This window comes from Camelus dromedarius, chromosome 4 (genome assembly GCF_036321535.1).
Source record: "Camelus dromedarius isolate mCamDro1 chromosome 4, mCamDro1.pat, whole genome shotgun sequence".
Taxonomy (NCBI): Eukaryota; Metazoa; Chordata; class Mammalia; order Artiodactyla; family Camelidae; genus Camelus; species Camelus dromedarius.
The window spans coordinates 67,866,791-67,886,700 of record NC_087439.1 but is presented as its reverse complement, the minus strand read 5'-3'; the positions used below and the strand labels follow the sequence as shown (position 1 = coordinate 67,886,700).

The 19,910-nt window shown below is 48.0% G+C and overlaps 1 protein-coding gene across 4 annotated transcripts in view; it reads left to right on the top strand.

Moving 5' to 3' along the window:
• NRP2 (neuropilin 2) overlaps positions 1-19,910 on the top strand; it is a 111,519-nt gene that overhangs the window by 64,486 nt on the left and 27,123 nt on the right. For 2 of the 4 annotated variants that reach the window (XM_031451947.2, XM_031451948.2), the window contains exons 11-15: positions 595-711; positions 3,381-3,521; positions 14,127-14,389; positions 15,991-16,087; positions 17,229-17,264. In XM_031451947.2, coding sequence (XP_031307807.1) covers positions 595-711; positions 3,381-3,521; positions 14,127-14,389; positions 15,991-16,087; positions 17,229-17,264 — 654 coding nt within the window. The remainder of the gene's footprint in view (positions 1-594; positions 712-3,380; positions 3,522-14,126; positions 14,390-15,990; positions 16,088-17,228; positions 17,265-19,910) is intronic. The other 2 variants (XM_010992051.3, XM_031451949.2) reach the window with 1 other exon arrangement.

Below are 19,910 nucleotides of genomic sequence, written 5' to 3'. Positions count from 1 at the left end.
TTCTGACTCCGAGAAGGCTGAGAAGGGAAGGCCTATTCCCTATGCAGGCAGGGTGTGGGGGTGGGGGCGTGAAGACATAGCAGTGGCCCCCTGAGGGGCCGTGCGCGGATCGGTGTTTTCCGGAGGGGGAGTCAGTTCGTTTACCCAGATTTTTTTTTTCGAGCCATTTTTGATGGGTGTCGTTCACTGTGTGTGTCGGTGCATCACCTGATGTCTTAAACAGAGTATATGGTTGGACCCTGCCTGGGGTCATCGTTACCCACAGTCATTACTGCCTGGCGGGGCCTTTTGTGCTGGTCTTGGGGCCTCTGCTGTGGAGTAAAGAGGGTGGGTTTGTGTGTGCACCTCTGTCACTGCTGTTTCTGCAGCTTGGGGCCGTTCTCCCACAACTTAGGCCGTGGTCCTGACTTCCTCAACAGCACACAGAAGTGACTTCAGGAGTGTGTGTGTGTCTCTCTGTCTTGGTTTTCCTTTTTCCTTCCTTCTCTGCAGGCCCAGGCTTGGAGAGGAGACAGTATTGGAATCTTCCTCCTGCTGGGTTTCAACACGGGCCTATCACACAGCATTCACTTCCCTTCCTTTGCCTTTACGCAGACTCAAAGCCCACAGTAGAGACACTGGGACCCACCGTGAAGAGCGAAGAGACCACCACCCCGTACCCCATCGACGAGGAGGCCACGGACTGTGGGGAGAACTGCAGCTTTGAGGATGGTGAGGATGGGGCCAGAGTCTTATTTCATCCAGGGTAGCACGGGGGCCAACCAGTAGGCTGGCCCATGGCTGGGGCAGGGACCCGGGGGCCCCCTGGGTCAGAGGTCAGGGAGGTGCGGCACATAGGGGCTGGGGGCAGTGGCCGTTTTGAATCAGTTGAGAAGCATTTAGGTACTGGAACAACCAGGACAGACTCAATGGTCATCAGCTGAGATAAGGATCTGTCCAAAGAGGACTCCTCCTTTGAGAAGCCTCCTTTCTTAGCCCTCACTTCACATCTTTAGAGTCCACAGCCATGATCTCTCTTCCCGCTGAACTGTGAAGTCGGGTCCCCATGGTAGAATCCAGTGACGATCTGGTGTCGTCCAGGGGACTTGGTCATGGAGCACGATTGTTGGGTTAACTCAGCGGCTAACCGTGACTTAATTGCATTTCCCTATGTCTTTCACCACCACTGGCTGAGGAAGCAGGACAATTATGACAGTTAGATGGTGCATCTCAGGCTCCGTGAGGTGAGTGCAGGTCAGTGACAAAGGCGAAGGGGCCAGAAGGCGTCTCAAGTATTCCTTCAAAACTCAGGGCCTCCTCATTTCAGATCAGTCCCTTCACATGGGAAATCTGTGTTACTTTCATTTCATTGTCTACGCATATCTAACTTAGACACAAACACTAATTGGCAGAGCCCAAAAGGACATCACATCGTAAATCTTCCTGCTAAGGTCACAGAGCACGAAGACATTCCTAACAAACCACAAATTTTGGAACACCTGGCATTTTTGGCTAGAATTTAATGCCCGACAGCCTCAATTTACAGTAAATTACTGATCATTATTAAACACTCATTAAACCAAATGAGGGAAGATGGGTGAAGAGGCTTGGAAAGTGATGGAGACATAATAATGTAGCACCAAGTCAGGAGGCAGAGGGTGAAACCTGTGGAACTTGCAGCCTTAGCCACTCAACAGTATTAACAGGAGCTGCACTGTCGGAGTGGACGGCTCCCAAAAATGGCTACAAAGAAGAATGGGGGAAGAGCCAAAAATAAATGCTGAATCTGTGTGACTGCAAAATGATAATTTAATGCATATGCTTTTAGGAATGTGCTTTTGTACATTGCGTGGGCGGGGGGAACCCTCTTGGTCAGGGATAGCTGAATACAGAATTCTGACATTTTAATGAACTTCTTGTTGTTTTATGAAGAGGAGAAAGAGACTTAGAGAATCTTCCAAGACATGTTTAAAAGAGTTTGAGAGCCAGCAGGGGAACGCAGTCATTTATGACATGGTGTTGGATTAGCAGGGTCAGCTTGGTGGAGGGCAAAAGGAGCGGGTTTCATCTAAATGGCAAGCCGAAGGAAAATTTCAGGGTTCTGCTGAAAACTTTCAGAAGTTTAATATAATTTTCCCGTTTATAGTGGTTTGTTTCATTTGAGGTTTCTTTGGTGGTTCCTCCCATCTCTCGCTCTCTCTTTTTTTTTTTTTCAAAAGATCTCTTTGTAGAATTGGGTTCCTGAGATACAGAGTGCATATAAACATTAGAGGGGAATTATGGTTTATTGAATTACTCCATATTTTTGAACGGAAAAATAGAAATTTAGAAATTGTCAGGAGAAAGGGATGGTGAGGGCTAAGGACTGAGTTTTCCAAGCCACAGGTTGACGCTTCAGTAATAGATTCCATGTGTTTCTTCTCGACTTCAAGCTGACTTTGGCCAAGGGTGGGCAAATATTAAATAAGCTCTCTTGGGAAGGGGAAGCACGAACAGGGCTCTGTGTGATCTGTCCCTGAGGCTGGCAGTGTCCTTCCCCTCAGAGGTGAGCCCTGTAGCAGCCCTCCCCGGGGTGTGAGCAATTTCTTTCCACCAGTCTGTTGTTCCCTTTAGACTTCCTAACCTGCATTCTAGGCCTTCCCCACGGAAATTCCTCTCTGGGAACCCTGAGAAGGGAAGTGAAAAGGCCAAAGACCCCACTTCCTCCCTGCCACCAGCGTTAGCCAACACTTTTCCGCTGTCTCTGCAGCCACCGCCTGCAAGAATCCAAATTTGGGTCCCCATTTCCTCTCTTTCCCCTGCCTCTTCCCCAGCCCCACAGAATCACATGTCTGGCACCAGCTCAGACTGGATTTTTAGAACTGAGTGGAACCTCAAAAGAAACTTGGGTTCCGTCTGTTAGCTTAGAGGTGGGCAGCCAAGCAGATGTGGACAAGCGTTGTGTGGTCTCGCCTTAAATTTCCATTCTCTGCTGCCCCTGGAATCCTGGCCCTTGGGCACTCAGTGCCACGTGCAATGATTTTCCCTCCTGATCAGCGCTGGGCTGGGCTGTAGGCTGGTCTGCCCACCCCTCCACACCCCATTTTGCCCTAACATGCCAAGTTTCCCGCCTGGCAGTGCCTCCCCACGGGGGGTGCCGAACTGACTGGGTCTTCGAGACCTGTCACAGGGAGGTGAAGGGGAGCAAACAAGCCTTGGCTTTCAGGCCTGGGAAGGATGAGACCAAAGGCTGACCCAAAAGCCAACAATCACCAAGCCGAGTTAAATGAATAAGCAACGGGAACCACTTCTTTCTCAGCTGTCTCCTTAGGCCTTGCCAGCCATTCAAATAGCGCCACCGTGGCTGTTTTCAGAACCTGTTTCATTTGCCTTGTTTTGGGTTATTTTTTTCCCCCGTTTAGACAAAGATTTGCAGCTCCCTTCAGGATTCAACTGCAATTTTGACTTCCCCGAGGAGCCCTGTGGTTGGATGTATGACCATGCCAAGTGGCTCCGGAGCACCTGGACCAGCAGCTCCAGCCCCGACGACCGGACGTTTCCAGGTAAGCCGGCCGCGAATTAACAGATGAAAGAGTTAAGGCCAGCCTGCTCCACGTCTTTCAGCCCCAGATTCCCTGACGAACTTCCTAACTTCCCGCCACAGAGCAGCCCTCTGCTCTTTGCCCACAAACCACCAGCCTTGTCTTACAACGTCACCCTCCAGAATAGCCGGTTGGCCGTTCTGAGCCCTGTCTTGTGATTACAGTGCAGCCTGGAAGCAGGGAGGGAGTGAGAGAGGCCAAGATAAAAGACAGAGGAAGAAGAAAGAAAGAGCAGTTGGGAGGGCCCAGGAGAGGTGATGAGTCAGTATCCCTTTGTTCCCGTGGCCAGTGCTTGCTGCCACCATCTCAGAGCCTCCTGTCAACTCCAAGCTGAGTATTGTTCCTAAAATGGCTCATGGGGGAAGCCCTGGCCTCAAGCCAGACTGGTCCTTCTTGGAGGGTACCGTTGCTTCTGTAGCATCCCAGTCGAGGGCCTGAAACACCGCCACATCCATGGGTTTCTAGCAGAGCTGCCTGCCACTGGCCTCTCGAAGAGCGTGGCTGCCAGTCCTTGAGATATTGTGAAGCCGCCCTTTGGGTTTCAGAGAGCCACATTTCAGAGCCTCTCCGGCACTACTGAGAGGTAGAAGCAAAGGTTGTCCACTCTCCCCACTGTCTCATGTTTTCACAGTGTTGTTCTGGGAAATGTTTAACAACTGGCTCTCCAAGTTAAAAACAAAAATACCTGCTTTGGAATATTTGCCACTGTCCGTGGGGTAAATCCTCCCACTGTGGTTGAATTCAAGCCACCAATGTGACATCATCGGAGGTGGCGTTGAGAAGGGCAGCAACACAGCCTTAGATAGGTTTTTTTCCATTACGCAGATACAATAGACGTAAATAATTTGGGCGGCATAGATACCGGTACAGTGTGCTAAAATCACTAGGAAGTGCTGAGATTTGGTTTTTAATAATAGCTTTATATAATTTAATTTTTAATAACACTTGCCTTTAGCAGCTGGCTTGCAAAATTCCAGAAAACATAACAGTTGGCTTTCACCAGCCAGTGGTACACATTGCTCCAGCACATCACATGTTAGCTTTCAATTTTCCTGGACCTTAGGTCTGCATAAACATTTGAGAGGAAAGGGGTTAATTCTGAAAATTAGTAGATCATATGTTGCCTGATTAGAGAATAAAAGGGGGGAGGGACCTCCCTGCTGCAGAGGCCCCCAGAGATGCTCTGCTGCCCCTCGTGTCCCCTGTCCCCAGGGGATGGCAGTGGGACAGACGTTAGGAGAGCACCGCGGGCCGCCTCCTGACACAGCCCGCACTTGCTTTCCCAGAGGGTCACAGCGTCTGCTCTGGAGAAAAAACATTTTCATATTTCAAGTGTTTATCTCTTCAGCATTTGAGTGCTCAGGGAGATTAATATCTGAAGATCACCACGGCCTCGGGCAACAGGAGAGAACACTTACCCTCGTCCCAGCCTTAATCACCCTCCCCCTTCTCGTTCACTGCAATAATGTTTAATTAATATAATGAGCCTCCTGCACGCTGGGAAAAAAAAAATACTTATTTTTATAACCCAGCCTGGATTTTTCATTTCATTTCCTCTCCTTTGAGACTTGGCCCAATTAATTGGTGCTTTTTCCCAACCCCCACTTTTTATCCAAACGTAAAGAAGGTTTGTGGCTGTGTATGTGTGTGTGTGCATGGTATTTATAGGTGTGTATTTGTGGGTTGTGTGTGTATGTGTTTCTTTCTTAAGGTATTTGTGTTTTTTATGTGTATATGCATTTGTTGTGTGTTCTTATGGGTAAATGTATGCGTGTTTGTAGATATGTGTATGTGTGTATTTGGTTTGTGTGCATGTGTAAATCTATGTACGTGTTTGTGTGTGTGTATGTTTGTGTGTGTCTGTATGTTTGAGTGTGTTTGTGGTTTATATGCACAAGCGTGTGTGTGTATGTGTAAGGTGTGGTAATGGGGCAGCTTGGCTGAGGCACTTTGAATAAAGGGATGCAGAGGACACAGTAAGGGGAAATTTCCTGGCTCTTATCCATTGCGCCCATCTTCAGGTTCTTTCTAATAATTCAGCTTCCTCCCTTGCACTCTCCTGAGCAGATTTTCTCTAAGAATGTCTGAGGCCAGCCCTGTGCAGGCTCCAAGGCCACCAATTAGCACATGACACTTTGGGGGGAGCTTGAGTTCCTCTCCCTTTGACGCCGTTCCCTCCGCCCGCTCCTCGCCCAGCCCTCACCCTCCCCTGATGCCCCAGCGGCAGGCGACCTGGCTACTGGCTGGGGATCCTCATCGCTGCCCTCATTTCACTTGAGTCATGACACCCTGCGGTTCGGGAGGGCTTTTCAGAGCACTGTCACGGAGAGGGCAGAAGCCCAAGCTCTGGCTGGCTGGTGGGGATGGGGAGAAAATTAGGGCCACAAGGCACTGCTAGAGCTCATGTAGTTTCTCCCTTAAGAGTTATTTTCCTCTTCCAGAGGAATCCCTCAAGTTTGGGAAAGTGGCACTTGGACACTGCTCCCAAAAAACAAAATCTTAATATTGTTTTGAGAACCCTTCCGTCCAGCCTCTGATGATTTAAAAACTCATTGGCTGTACTTCCCATTTCCCTTCTCCTTACAAGACTCGATACTGGGCTTTAGGCAGGAGAGGATAGAAAGCTCTTTCTGTTCAGGGTGGTCCTTTCTTCTTCTTCTTCTTTAGAAAAAATGGGGGCCCTGCGGGGAGCAGTTGGGAGAAAGGAAACAGCTGTGCTTGGTTAGGGGCAGGGCCAGTGCCAGTGGGTTCAGAGCCCGGGACCTTCCAAGTCAAACCTGGAAGCCACTGTGCCACCCACCGATCACCACTCACAAAGAGGAGACCGCCCCACTCTTTGAGAGAAGTGTGCTCTGTGTTTTATCCCCTTATTAGATATGTAAACAACAGTAATTACACTTAAGGAAGGCGGCATCTCCATCCAGGGTAGAGGGAGCCCAGAGGAAAGAAAAAAGGAAGCAGCCGTGTTGAAATATCAGACACAGGCTGTTTGATTAGACGTGTCTGTGGAAACGACTTAAACATTCCTTAGATGTTTTCTGATTTAGTTCTTTTCTCATGTTTTGTTTTGTTTTTCTTTTCTTTTCCTTTTAAGTAAGCACTTAGCTCTGTTCTTTTGGCTAGTGGTATTGGTTGCTTAAGGCTGACGAGACACCCACTGGTTTTATTCCACTGTTTTTGTTTTTCAAGATAGTCTTTCGAGACACTCAGAGTTTTCTTTTTTTAGCTTGTAGCTTAGATGCCTGGAGTGTGTTCCTGCCGGCCCCTGGGGGCCGTGTTCCAAATCCAGTGACCCCTGGTGGTTGTAGAGGAGCTCGTACCACGTTCCCTGAGAAGCCACCTTGCCTTTGCCCTGTACCTACAGGGACACAGAAAATGTCTTCCCTAGTGGGAGCTGCTATATTTCCTACAGACGTTCTCTGGGGTGTTGACCATAAACAGAAAAATTTGAGGCCGATCAGATTCAGATCTTTAAGGAAGGCAAAACCTCCCTGAGATGCTCTGGTGAGCCCGTGGGTCTAGAGCTGCCCCATTTACCTGCCCTGCTGACGTGGTAGCCGCTAGCCACATGTGACTATTTTCATTGTAATTACTTAAAATTAAATTAAAATTAAATCCAGATAAAACATCAGTTCCTGCATCACACCAGCCACATTTCAGGCTTTGGTGTAAACCAAGAGGCAAGTAAGTAGGAGGTTGTGCCTCCTCTATGACCCCTTGCTGGATGTGTTCAGTGGCTGGTATTTTTGTCACTGTGTCATTCGACCTCAGTGAGTAATCATAGTAAAGTAAGCGAGTAACATAGCATTAGATAGTGTAGGAACTGTTTTATTCAGTCAAAAGAGTAAACACCAAGTAATACCAGGAATAGTAATGCTAATTGTTTTACTATTATTATGATGATTATCGTCAGGAATGAGACAAGAAGACCAGAGATAAAGCTTTAGAATCTTCAAATGCGTGTTCTTCTCCGTATTTGTTGACCTCATGCAGTGTGATTACATATTACTTCATTTCAGTAACTCTAAGTCACGGGAGTGACATATAGAAAACAGGCAAAGGCGATTCGAAATAGCACGCGATTATAAGAGGACAGAGCTTTGGCTACCTAGCAATTATATGTTTATCGGATTGAGAGACCAGAACCTTTATTCTGGGCTCAAAAACAAGCTCAAGTGAGAGCTAAGTCAAGAACACGATGTTCTGAAATACTCGAATTTTACAAATGGCGGCCGTTCCATCAAATGTAAGTGCTGGGCCTGTTGACGTCTCGTAGAGCTGTTCCAGTGCAGGCTGAGCCACTGAATAAACTCCATGAGAGTGGAGAACCAGACCTGTGAGTCACTGTGGGCTTACACACACGAGAGGCTCAAGTGTGGGTGGGTGTGGTGGGCAGCTGGGCACAGAGAAAATGACTGATGAGCGAACTTGCTTGCAAGGGGCTTGATTTTGGGTAGTGAGCTAGCAGTGACTCCGTGGATTAAAAAGAAACTCTGTGAACTCAAAAGACCTTCCTCAGAGGCGGGACCGATGGCAGCAAACAATTCAGACACTGGATTGGCAGGAGCTTGAATTGCCTTCAGAAAGAGGTTGCTGTGGCTTGGCAGGGCACAGCCACTATAAACACAGAGACGGGAACGTCTCGGGCTTAGACCGTGCTGGATAATTAAAGAGCAGGGACAGCTTGGCTAAAAGAAAGCCAGTATTCAAGGAATAACTTCAGCTGGAAAAGGAAAGCATAGAGGCCCCTCTGTAAGGAAAGTAGGACAGAAAACATCTCTGACTTTGTAGAAAAGACAGCAGGAGAGAGAAGAAGCTATTATTCCTTTTTTTCTGAAAATCACGATTGGTTGAGTGTGTAGATGGATAATGAAGGGGCAGAGTGATAACAAGACTGACTCAACCGCAGACAGCTGACACGCAAAGCTGACATACCAAAAAAATAGCCGTTCTAGAGACTCCTGCAAAGCCCAGGCCTGAAACCTCAAATGTCCACAAAATGGTCAGTTGTAAACCTTGAGCACATCCCGCTGAGTTCATCCGAAGTCAGTGTTTCCTTTAGCCAGTTGTTAATTTGAGGACCTTAGCAGAGATAGACTGACCTTGGGAGGCCAGCTGAGGGGCTGACTCCTGTTTTAAGCATGACCTGTACAGAGACCATCTCTCCCGCTGCACTAAATCTTCTTTCAGATGGTGGTTCTGGTAGGAGGGTGCGATGCTAGCCAGGAGATGTGTGTGTTGGGCAGTTGGTGTGTTTGGCTTTACGATAGCCAGGAGGATCAGACTGGTGATTTATTTCAGGATTTGGTAAGGTGTCGGCGCCATTAGACTCCATGGCTGTTGGGCCAAGAGCAGTCACATGATCACCCGGCACTCAGGCAGCTGAAGCCAGATGCGGTCGTAAATCGCCAGGTGAAATGTCAGGAGACCCTTTCTAGAGACAGCAGCAGGTTAAGACGCCTGCATGACCTGGTCCTCTGCACTTCCTCTCTGCCCTTCTGAACCCCTCTTGTTCATTCCCGTGCGATTGTTTTCCCTGTGTCACGGGCAGCAACAGATGTTTTGAGTCAAGGACCTAGCAAAATGCTTCCCAAGTATGTCAGGTCCGGGAGGAGAGGGATTGGATCTCTGGGACACTTTTTTCTTCATTCTCTTTCTGCGACTGAATGTGTTTCCTTTGCACTGTTTATTTTCTGGAAGCTATCCATTGCCGACATCACTGCCATCAGCTACAAAAACAAGACAGCCTCCAGTAAGGGCTGGTTCTTAGCTGGTTGATTGTCAGGTTTGGGGACCTCTTCACCATCCTTTAGCTTTTCTCCAAAGCCTAAGTAAATCTACAAAGCAGCCCACCCATGCCAGGCCAACCTTTTGCTCTACCAGGTAATCGACAGCCACGGCTGCTTAAAAGTTCCTCTGGGTTTGGCAGCGGTGGGCCATAAATTAGAACATCCCAGAAGAGCAGACTTCACTGATGGCACATGTGCTTTGCTCTCAGCAGATAGATGGGTGCCACGACTTAAAAGAACTGAAGCCCTTAGCTTGGAGAAGGGTCCGTGGAGACCTCACACAATAAAAGGCCTGGAAAGTGGACATTTAAAAGAGACAAAGGTTGTGCTTCCTGAGGAAGTGAAGACCAGAGTCTTAATTCTTCATGAGTGAAAATGTTTCTAAGGCAGAGGACAGAAGTTGGCTGTGCTCCATCGGGCATGGAAGGAGGACATGTGTCTAAATGACAGCAGGAAAACTTAAAACTGAATTTAAGAAGTTCTTGACAGTTAGGGTTGTGACCTAGAAAACACATTGGCGGCATGGCCTATGGAAACTCCTCCTCTGGAGAATTTAAAGCAAAGGGTGGACAGCTGTTCTGGGGATGTTTTCGGTGTGGTTCCTCTGGACAGCAGGGCTGGCCCCATCTAAACCGTCGTTTGAGGTTCTGCTTTCATTCCAGAATCATGTATGATTTTGTTTAATCTACAGTAGATTGACACAGAAGACACATGGTAAACAACTTGGAGCTGGCTGGCTTCTGGGGTGAGGACAGATCTGGGAACCATTTTATTCCAGAGGACATCTTTACTGTCCTCAAGCCAAACCTTACTTCCTTTGAGGCTTGGATTGGTCTTCCCAAGTTATGGGCGCCCTTTTGATCCTTTCCTTTCTTTAAAAAAACAAAAACAAAAGCGAAAGACAAGCATAGGAGGCAGTGATGGTGGTAGAAATAAAGATTGTAGCTTTTATAGCACTTCTGCTGTGTCCCTGTTCCTGTGCAAAGCGGCTTATAGGGCTGGTTCCATCTCCTCCTGCTCACAACCCTGTGCAGGATTGCTGTTATTATATCCATTTCACAGATGGGAAAACTGAGGCTTTCAAAGATTAGTGAGCACGAGGCTGGGATTCCAGCCTGGGTAAGAGGCAAGGCTCTGATGATTTTACTCAGTCCAGTCAGAACTCTCTAGCTGTGGTCTGGGTCGCATGACTTCAGTTCTCTGGGCCTCAGTTTCCTTTTTGGTAAAAATGGTACTTACTTCACAGGGGAGATGACATAAGGTGCCAGAGCCCCCAGGGTGACAGCTGGTGCGTCGAGGTGCTCAGCTAACACCAGTTCTCTTGCCCCTGCTCCTCCTCTCTCCCTCTCTGGGCTCTTCCTGGCCAAAGCCATTCCTTCATGATGTCCTGGTTCTAATCAGTCCACTCTCCATGACAGGCAGGGACGTTTTGCAGCTCAGCGTCCCTCTGACTGATGTCTACCGCTAATTCCTTAAATTTACATATCATCTTTCTTCCCTCCAGCTCATAGCACTTAACAGACAAGTAGGGCACAAATGATTTAACTACGTGAAATGCAGAGGCCTGCTTGTCTTGAGATTCTGCAAACTAGTGGATTAGCTCGGATGTCAGCACTGAATTATGATCCTTCAGCTGCTCGTGCTTAGCACGCCACCAGCATTAACTCCCTGGCCTTCCAGGGGTCCTTTAAATCATGCACAGTGATTATCATCTTCTTGTGCGAGAGAGAGGGGAGAGGAGAAGGAAGGAGGGTTGAGGAGAGGGGCCAGCTCAGGTCCCCAGGAGAGGCAGTCTGGGAAACCTTTGGCCTGGCTGTGCCTGAAGTTTTAGCCACAGGATGGGTAAATAAAACAGACCCGGATGAAATCCAGCCAGCCCGGCGCTTTACAGCTCCACACACACTTTACTTACTAAATTCTAGCCATTATGCTATGATTCCCCCACTGCTTAAGAATGTAAATTCACACAAGTGACAGTATTTCTGCCAAGCAACTTTCAGGCAGCCACTGGGTCTTATTTGTGAAACTGGTAAGGAAGGAGGCTGAATAATAAGTCTCTGAAATCTGGTTTCCTTCATATACGAGGTGGAAACAGTAAAAGCTTGGAAATTACTGGAGCCTGGGAGCTCCGGGGGGTTCTCACTGGTGGCTCAGTGGTCTGGATGCTCCCACAGGTCAGCCTGTTATTATTCATTCATCTCACCTTTGGAAAGGGCTCTTGGCTCAGGAGAATGGGCGGGAACTGTGAAGAGATTATATGGACCTGAGGGATTACCAGAGGTGAGCTGATTCTCCCTCTGCTCTTGCTTCCAACAGACAGCCTCGTAGCATTCTTCATCCATGTGTTTGTCATTCATTCATTCGTGGGAACAAAATTTTCTTGAGTAATGGCAGGTATACGTCACTATCTAGGGGGAGGGAGAAAAAGCAGTATTAACCACTCTATGTGTAACACCAGGGCCTTGTAGTCTAACCGTGGTGACAAGAAAGACATACACAAAATAGTTAAATTATAGTACAAGGTAGTGGGTGGTTACTTGCTGAAACGCATGAAAAATGGCCTCAAGTCTTTTTAAAAACAGGGTAAAATCAGTGGTACAGTGCGTAAATGCTCCAGTTGTTAAGAGAAGAGAGGAATTAATATCGAAATGTGCCAGATTGGTTAGGAGAAGAACTCGCAAAGGAGGTGGGATGTCGGGGGAGGGGGAGGGGCGGGGGTAGGGGGGTGGTAGGCAGAGAATTCCAAGTAGGAGGAGAAAACTGAACAGCGCCCAGCAGAGAAGCCAGTTTGCTTTGAATAGAGTGTGATTGATTGCCCGGTCTTGGGACAGGGTACTGGGGGCACAGCAGTGGAAGGTCCTACTGCTTGAAGGTGGGAAAACCTGAATTCAAGTCAAGCTCTACTATTTACTAGCCTGTCTACCTTGGACAAGTCACTTGAACCTTTCTGAGCCTCAGTTTCTGCATCCTGTGCACAGTAAGATTAGTAAGACCTAGCTCACAACCTTATTACAATGATTAAGTTATGAATACATATCAACATGCCTTGTAACCTGTAAAGCAGTATGCAAATATGACATAATTATTATCATTAATAGCAGTTGTAATGAGATCTGATAGGAGAAGCATAGGTTTGGAAGATCTTCGAGTGTCTGGCTGTGGCACCAGTACCTCCTCCCTCAGCAGATCACCGTCATTAAAATTCTCTGCCGCAGACAGCAGTCTACTTATCTGTGCTGACTTTAGTCTTGAAGAGGTGCCATGTTGTGGGGTATTAGACCAGCATGGTTCTGGTTGGTGAAGGAGACTCAAACTGGAATGCCCACTATGCATCCTAAACTGGGCTAATATAACTTTAGGGGAGGGTAGCTTCTAGAGCAATAGTCCATGAGAGTCTAACTGGGAAGGGCTTAGGGGAGACGGGGAGGAGGGAGAGAGGTGGCCAGGAGGAGGGAAGGAGCTATTCCTGGGCTCCTGATGGGAGGATTGTCACAGACTGCTCTCACTGAAAGTATGGTGTCAGCAAGGGTAAGAACAGCAGACCAGCGGTCCAGGAAGTGCCCTGTTGATTCAGGGCTCTGGAGGGCTTGCCTGTCCTTCCCTGCCAAGCCCAGCGTGTTCCCAGTCCCCGTTGAATAAGAAAGCTCTGTGCATACATCTCAGATTAACATGATCCTGAAGTGTCTGGTGTGCTGGTGCAAAAGTGCCCTTGCCATCTTGCAGAAGTGTTCAACGAAGATGTTTCGGGGCCAAAAAGAGACAGTGAGATTTTCCTCCTCAGAAGCCATCTTATTCTCTGTGCACGTGGCCAGAATGCTCCTGCACAAGCTGGATTTGCCAGTGCAGGTCCCCAACCTGTGTCTGGAAGGCATGCGATATGCCAACAGGAACAGGAACTCCATCTTCCACATAGTACTTGATATATTTAAAAGCTAATCAGCCAAAAGATACGTTCTTCTAACATTTGGCTGGGTGAAACCCTCATTTCCCAAAACATGTATATGCTCTGCTAAACACATAGCCCTTGTTCGTGATGATGACAGCACCTGTTTTCATTGGGTCTGTGTTTGCCTAGTCTCTGAGAGAGGCCAAGGTCTGGCCTCCCAGGGTGGGCAGACAGGGGAGTCGGGTATCAGGCCCCCTGAATCACCCCTACTTAGCCACCATTCCCTGTTCTGCTTGAAGTTGATGCTGGGCTTCTGGGTTACAGTTACTAAAGCCCAGGCACTATCTGGAGACAGAAGGTTTGAAATGTCTTCCATTTGGATGGTGCCCAGCCAAGATGATAAAGGCTTGAAGCATAAAACACCCGGCCAGAGTCATCCTCTATCCTAGCAGCCACTTCACCCCCTTAGAATTCATTCAGTTCGTTAGAGTGCACTGGCCCTTTGGGTAAACCAATGATGAATAAAACGTGGGTTTGGCCTCTCAGACTCTAGGAGGAAAGACAAGCACAAACACAACCAGCCCAGACATCAAGCCAACAGGGCTGGGTGCCATACGTAAAAGGCACAAAGGAAGTGATGCAGGGAAGAGGCAGGAGGGACCTGCTTGACGTAAAGACTCAAGAAAGGGCTTCAAGAGGACACAGGATTTGAATTGGGGCTCTGAAGGAACCTTAAGAAAGGGACCCAGGGCCTGAAGAACAAGTCTATACATAAGCAAAAGACCCCCCAAACTCTGGTCACAGCTTTTCCCTGAAGGGGCCACAACTGCCAACTGGTGTCTTTCCCACACGTTTACCAGGAACCTCTGTTTGGGTTTGTTTTCCCGCCAGATGACAGGAATTTCTTGCGGCTGCAGAGCGATGGCCGGAGAGAAGGGCAGTACGCGCGGCTCATCAGCCCACCCGTCCACCTGCCACGGAGCCCCGTGTGCATGGAGTTCCAGTACCAAGCCACGGGCGGCCGCGGGGTGGCGCTGCAGGTGGTGCGCGAAGCCAGCCAGGAGAGCAAGCTCCTCTGGGTTATCCGTGAGGACCAGGGCGGCGAGTGGAAACACGGGAGGATCATCTTGCCCAGCTACGACATGGAGTACCAGGTGGGGTGGCGACGGGGGACGGTGCGGGGATCCAAGGGAATCGTCGTGATCTGTGTTTCAGTATTTCAGAGGGCCGGGCCCATTCATCATTAGGGAACGCGGTTAAGCGCCGCTGTGTTCATTGTGTTTCTCACGTTGCCATGGCAACTAAATGACACTCTTATTTGTTATTCAGAATGTGCCTATCTCTACACCCAGACTTGGTTCTTTGTTCCTCCTGTTGCCTTTTATATTGCTTAAATCTTCTCCGACAAATGTTTTTCTCTCCATTTTATTTTAGATTGCTATCAGGTAGGCTGACAAACGGACACAGAAGGCAGGGAAATAAACACAAACAAACCCTCCACACACAAGGCAAGAGGCCTGTGGAGCCCCTCAGACTGGGAGGAGGAGAGGGGAACAGCCCCCCAGCCCTGTCCCAGCACGTGTGAACGCAGGAAGGGGAGGGGAGCTGTTTTGTGCTCAGTGGCCAGCAGACCAGAGAGACTCCTAAGTCAGTGGTTTCTCTCCCAACGGCTCCAGGAGTTGAGTTCTATTATCTCCTGCCCACAGAGCAAGAGACTGAGGCACAGACGGGTCTGTGCCTCTGTGGCTGCGCCTTGGGGAGGAGTAGGAACGCAGTGGAAGAGGTGACGGAGAACCAGCCAAAGCATTAACCTGCTCCTCCCTAGACGAGAGGCAGCAACAGATGGCTGGTGAGGCAGCCAACTGCTCGCTCAGCTTGCCAGAGGACATGTGCTCGTTTGCAGAGAGAACCTAGGGAGGGCGAGAAGGAGGGCTGACTGGAGACCACAGAGCCCAGGGGCTCCTGTGTGCAGCCTGCAGTCACTGTCAGGCTTGTAAGGCATCCTGAGTTCCTTTCCGCCACATCTTCGTTCCCACTCACGGACCTCGATGCGCTGTGCGGCCAGCACCTGTTGGCATTTCTGTCTCACCCACTAGGCGCTGAGGTTCTCTGGGCAGAGGGTCTTGTTTTATTAGGTTTTAACTGTCGTTGTGCCTAGCATGTAGTAGGTGCTTAGTAAACTAGTGGTGAAGGAAAATCACTTCCCTTCGAGTTGTCATCATGAGCCATAAGATCGTGCTACCCCCAAGGCAATTCAAACCTGGATACTACGTGTCTTACCTTACCCCACCTGCTCACATCCTCTGAGCTTCCCAATACCTGGGTTGGGTGTTTAGAAGATTTATAAGGAAAAAACCATCCAAAAAGGCTGGGGAAATTTCAGCTCTCCTTTAAACACGTTCTGACTGTGGTCCTTTTAGACAGTATACTCTAGTCACTGGACAACAATATCCATCACTTTGTTATATATATATATATATATATATATATATATATATATATATATATATATATATAAAATCCCCTCAAATTTGCATTTGATTTGAACCAACTCTTTTCAAATCAAGATTTCAAGCACCATAGCCATGTGGTCAACAGATGTGTACCAGGTGCAGCAACACACACACACACACACACACACACACGTGCACACACACACACATTGTAAGCCGCAGTTAACAGAAAATTGGAAATCTTTGCACTGTTTGGACCAGGAAGCTCAGTTAACCATGGCTCTTTTTCTTCTGGCTTCTAGATTGTGTTCGAGGGAGTTATAGGAAAAGGACGTTCGGGAGAAATTGCTATTGATGACATTCGGATAAGCACCGACGTCCCGCTGGAGAACTGTATGGGTATGTGAATATCTGTCCCTTCGAGGCTCTCCCGAGGGCTGGGATATACAAGAGGAGGCAGTACATCATTTTCAAACACAGCTATTACCCAGTGGTTGGGGCAGCGCCAGTCTATGCAGGAGGCAAGGTGTGAGCGCCGTGTAGCTTAGGCTGCATTCAGGAAGGGAGCGGTGTGAGAGGAGGTGAAGTCTTAAATCCCCGTTCCCATTCAGAAATAGACATGCAATAAGTATATGGAGATTCAGGGTGCCAAGACTCCAGCTTTTAGCAAAGAAAATGCTAGAGGATGAGAGCAACTGCCAGTCAAAATTACATGCTGGAAAGGCTTGATGGATTTAATGGAAGCCTTCACTTGGGAGCAAAAATAGTACATATGTTGTCTCAGAGTGATAACACAATTACCCACGCAGTTCTTTTACATGAATGAATTGCCAGGCAAACCATGGCCTGTGAGGTAAGAGTTTAGATTCTACTTTGGAACTAAGACCTCTAATGCCCAAGGTCCCAAAGTCATAAGGTTAAACACTGCAAGCCAGGTGACCAGCACAGGAAGGACACTTTCGCCTTGAACAGAAGTGCTGAGTAGCCAACCTACCTGCGATACACACATTTTCCCCAGTTCACCCCAAGGGCCACCTCCCCTCAGAGCCATGGATATCCCCAAAAGCAAGAGGAACCCTGAGAAGGAACGGGACCTGCTTTTAGTCTGCAGAGTGACTGTAATGACTCACCACGTGCTTCTCTTGGCTCTTGGGTCCCGGGCAGGGAGCATGTGCCTGGTGATGTCAGAAGCATTTGGGACTGCCCTATCCCTTCAGGCAACTCTCAGAGCCCAGGCATCTAAAAGTAATCCAGGCTCTGAGAAAGTAATCAGTGGTAAGTGACTGATTACAATGCTTCAGGGACCTGTTACTCTATAAAGGACTTTTTTGTTCCAAAGCAACTTTGAGAGTCTTGTCCCCGCCCACCCGGCCCCCATGCTGATAGTGTGTCAGATGTGGTCTAGAGCATGTGGAGGACATGGGGTGCTTCCCGCGGGATATTACAAAACAGCTTGATGAAAGTCATCTTCATCCTATTCTGTGTGCACCCTCTTTCTTCCCCTTTGCTAACTCAAAATTCTTTCTATTTTTTTTTCTAGAACCGATCTCAGCTTTTGCAGGTGAGAATTTTAAAGGTAAAAAAAAATTTTTTTTTTAATTTCTGCATGTCTTTTCCTTCCCCCTATGTAATGTGAATTTGGTGAAGGCAATAAACCTCCAAATTTGACAAAGCTCACAAGAGAAACTAGATGCCACAGCTTCCCACCGCTAGATGGCACCAACAACACCTGTAGGTGCAGGGAAAGGGGGATTGAGATCCTCGCTGTCTCTTGTTTAATTAAAGTTTAGAAACCTATAATAGAGACAAATAGGTTACAGATAAACCTTTCAGCCTTGCACTGTCCAGCGGAGAGCAATGAGGCTGAGATGCATGAGTGGTGAGAAAGAAGAGGCTGCGGGGAGACGGAACAAAAAAAAGCAGCAGTAAATTAAAAGTGAAATGAGGTGGCAATGATTTATTTTCGCTTGAAGATGCTTTCTTTCCAGTTACGGGGTACCAAGGCAGCGGTCTCAATTAACCCTCAGTGAGGTGCGCTGCGGGCAATTTGGGGAGGGAAGGAAGTTAGGGGAAAGACAAGGAATGATAATCCTAAGGAGGAAAAGTTGCAGGATTCAGGAGCTGGTGTCCAATAAGGGAAAGAAGGAGGCACATTTGGTGACTGGAGTTAGAGCTCTTGAAATACAGGACTGAAAAAACAGAAGAGGACCTTTTCTCCCTAATGAAGTACATAGAGGGCAAAGACAAGGGAATTTGGGATGCTTGCCTTATCCAGGGAGGGTGGAAAGACCTCCAGGGTTGGGTGATGCTCATGTCTGTGCCATTTCATGCAGTGGGTTTCACATTTTGCCCTTTTTGCAGTCTTCTTAGTTGACACTGCGAAAGTTTCCACCTGAGTTCCAATGCTAAGCATTTAGAAGCCACTCTATAAATGTTTCACTTGAGTTGACCTGGGTGTAAAAGCACACCCAGAGACACTCACCCTCACCTAATGACAGAGCCCAGTCTATGCAAACAATCATGAGTGTTTCTGTGCCCTGTTTGTATGGGCTGGCCTGAACCCCACAGGTGCTGGCAGTTCAGAGATAAGGGAAGTCATTTTTATATCTGAAGTCTAGACTTGTTATCTTCACTCTCATTAATCTGCCCAGCTCCTGGCTAGAAAGAGATGAATTCCTGGTTTTCCACCTAGCTGCACTCTCTGACTCCAAAGCATCTCGCCCAGTTTGCCACCAATCCCCCACAGCCTAGGACAGGAGATGAGGCAGCAGAATGGGGAACGACAGACCTAGAGAGAGTATCTTTTCTTTCTTTCTCACCCTTCCTTGCCTCCTTGACCCCCATCCCCTCTCCCCATTGCCCCTTTTAAAGTATTGAGAGTATTCACGTGCCTATGTTGGTTCTCTTGGTGTGTGAGATTTCTGTTAACATGAATCTTAAGTATTGGAAGGAAAGCTGAGGTCAAAACTGAATGTTAAAGTTGAATTCAAGTTCTGACCTTCAGGAATGATGATGTTGGGGAAGTAAAACCTGCTTTTGTTGTTTCACTTGATTTTACTGATGGTTGAGACTCAGAGCTCCCAGGAAAGGCTGTTTAGGGGACTCACAGCCATCGCCGCAGACGCTCTGCGGGGTGAGCACGCATGTCCGGGTCCGTGACTGACAAGTGCGGTGGCCAAGCGCTTTGCTTCCGTGAGAGAATCAATAAATCAGAGCACATGTGCTCTCCTGGAGGCTGTGTTTACTGTGAGGCTTCACAGGACAGTTATGTTCTCTTGTAAAAATATACATATAAATAAAATATCAGAGCCGCAGGGCTCATTTAGCCAGAATAAACACAGAGCTTAGGGACTTGAAGGTAAGGATGTCCAGTGTGCTCCCGATGCGCTGGTTTGGGGGTTAAGCCAAGGCAGCCCATGAGTGGCATGGATTGGCCCACGGCTGTTGTCTTGGGAAATCATGAGCATCCTTGGAAGGAGGAAACCGAGGGGTGGGGAGCAGAGACTTGGCCAAGGAGCCAAGAGCAGGATGGGAATTGGGACTGGACAGTTTCAATCACAACAGCAAGTTTTACGTGAAACTCCTGACGTGGTAGCCGTGTGAACCCAGGGCCAGGGAGGCGTCTTTGGGGCTGAGGCCCCTCTGACCTCAGCCTGCACCTCTGTTCTGACTTGGCGAAGCCTTCCATCTGGGAGGGAAAAGAGGACCATTCGCTCTGTCTAACCTAGTGACCTCCCCTGGTCAGGGCAGCGGCAGCCCTCGCTTGGTGGAAGCGCAGATGCTTTGGGGATTAAATCAGCCTTTTCACTCAAAAAGAGAAACAGAGAAATCAGGTTTGGGCAGGCAGGATCTGGAAAGTTGATGGTGAAACCCTATTAACAACAGGCATACACATTGTTAGTATGTTGGGTTGTTTTTTTTTTTTAACTTGGGTTGTTTTCTTTTCCATTATAAATTAGCCATGAGAGAGAAGTACTCTTATTGTTTAGAAGAGACCAATGTATACGAGGTAGATCTTTACAAGAATGCAGTAAAAGTGGCCTCTGGACCGGGTCATATTAGATTGCCTTAATCTTTTATATTTTGAAGTGTCTTTCATTTTCTGCCTCTTACTCATTTCTTGCCATGAAACATTTTCTTTTTATTCAAGTCGCCTTGTGTTTTCTGCCTGGTGTGTATACTTTGATTGTATCTGGGGTATGAGTCAGTATGATGAGAAACA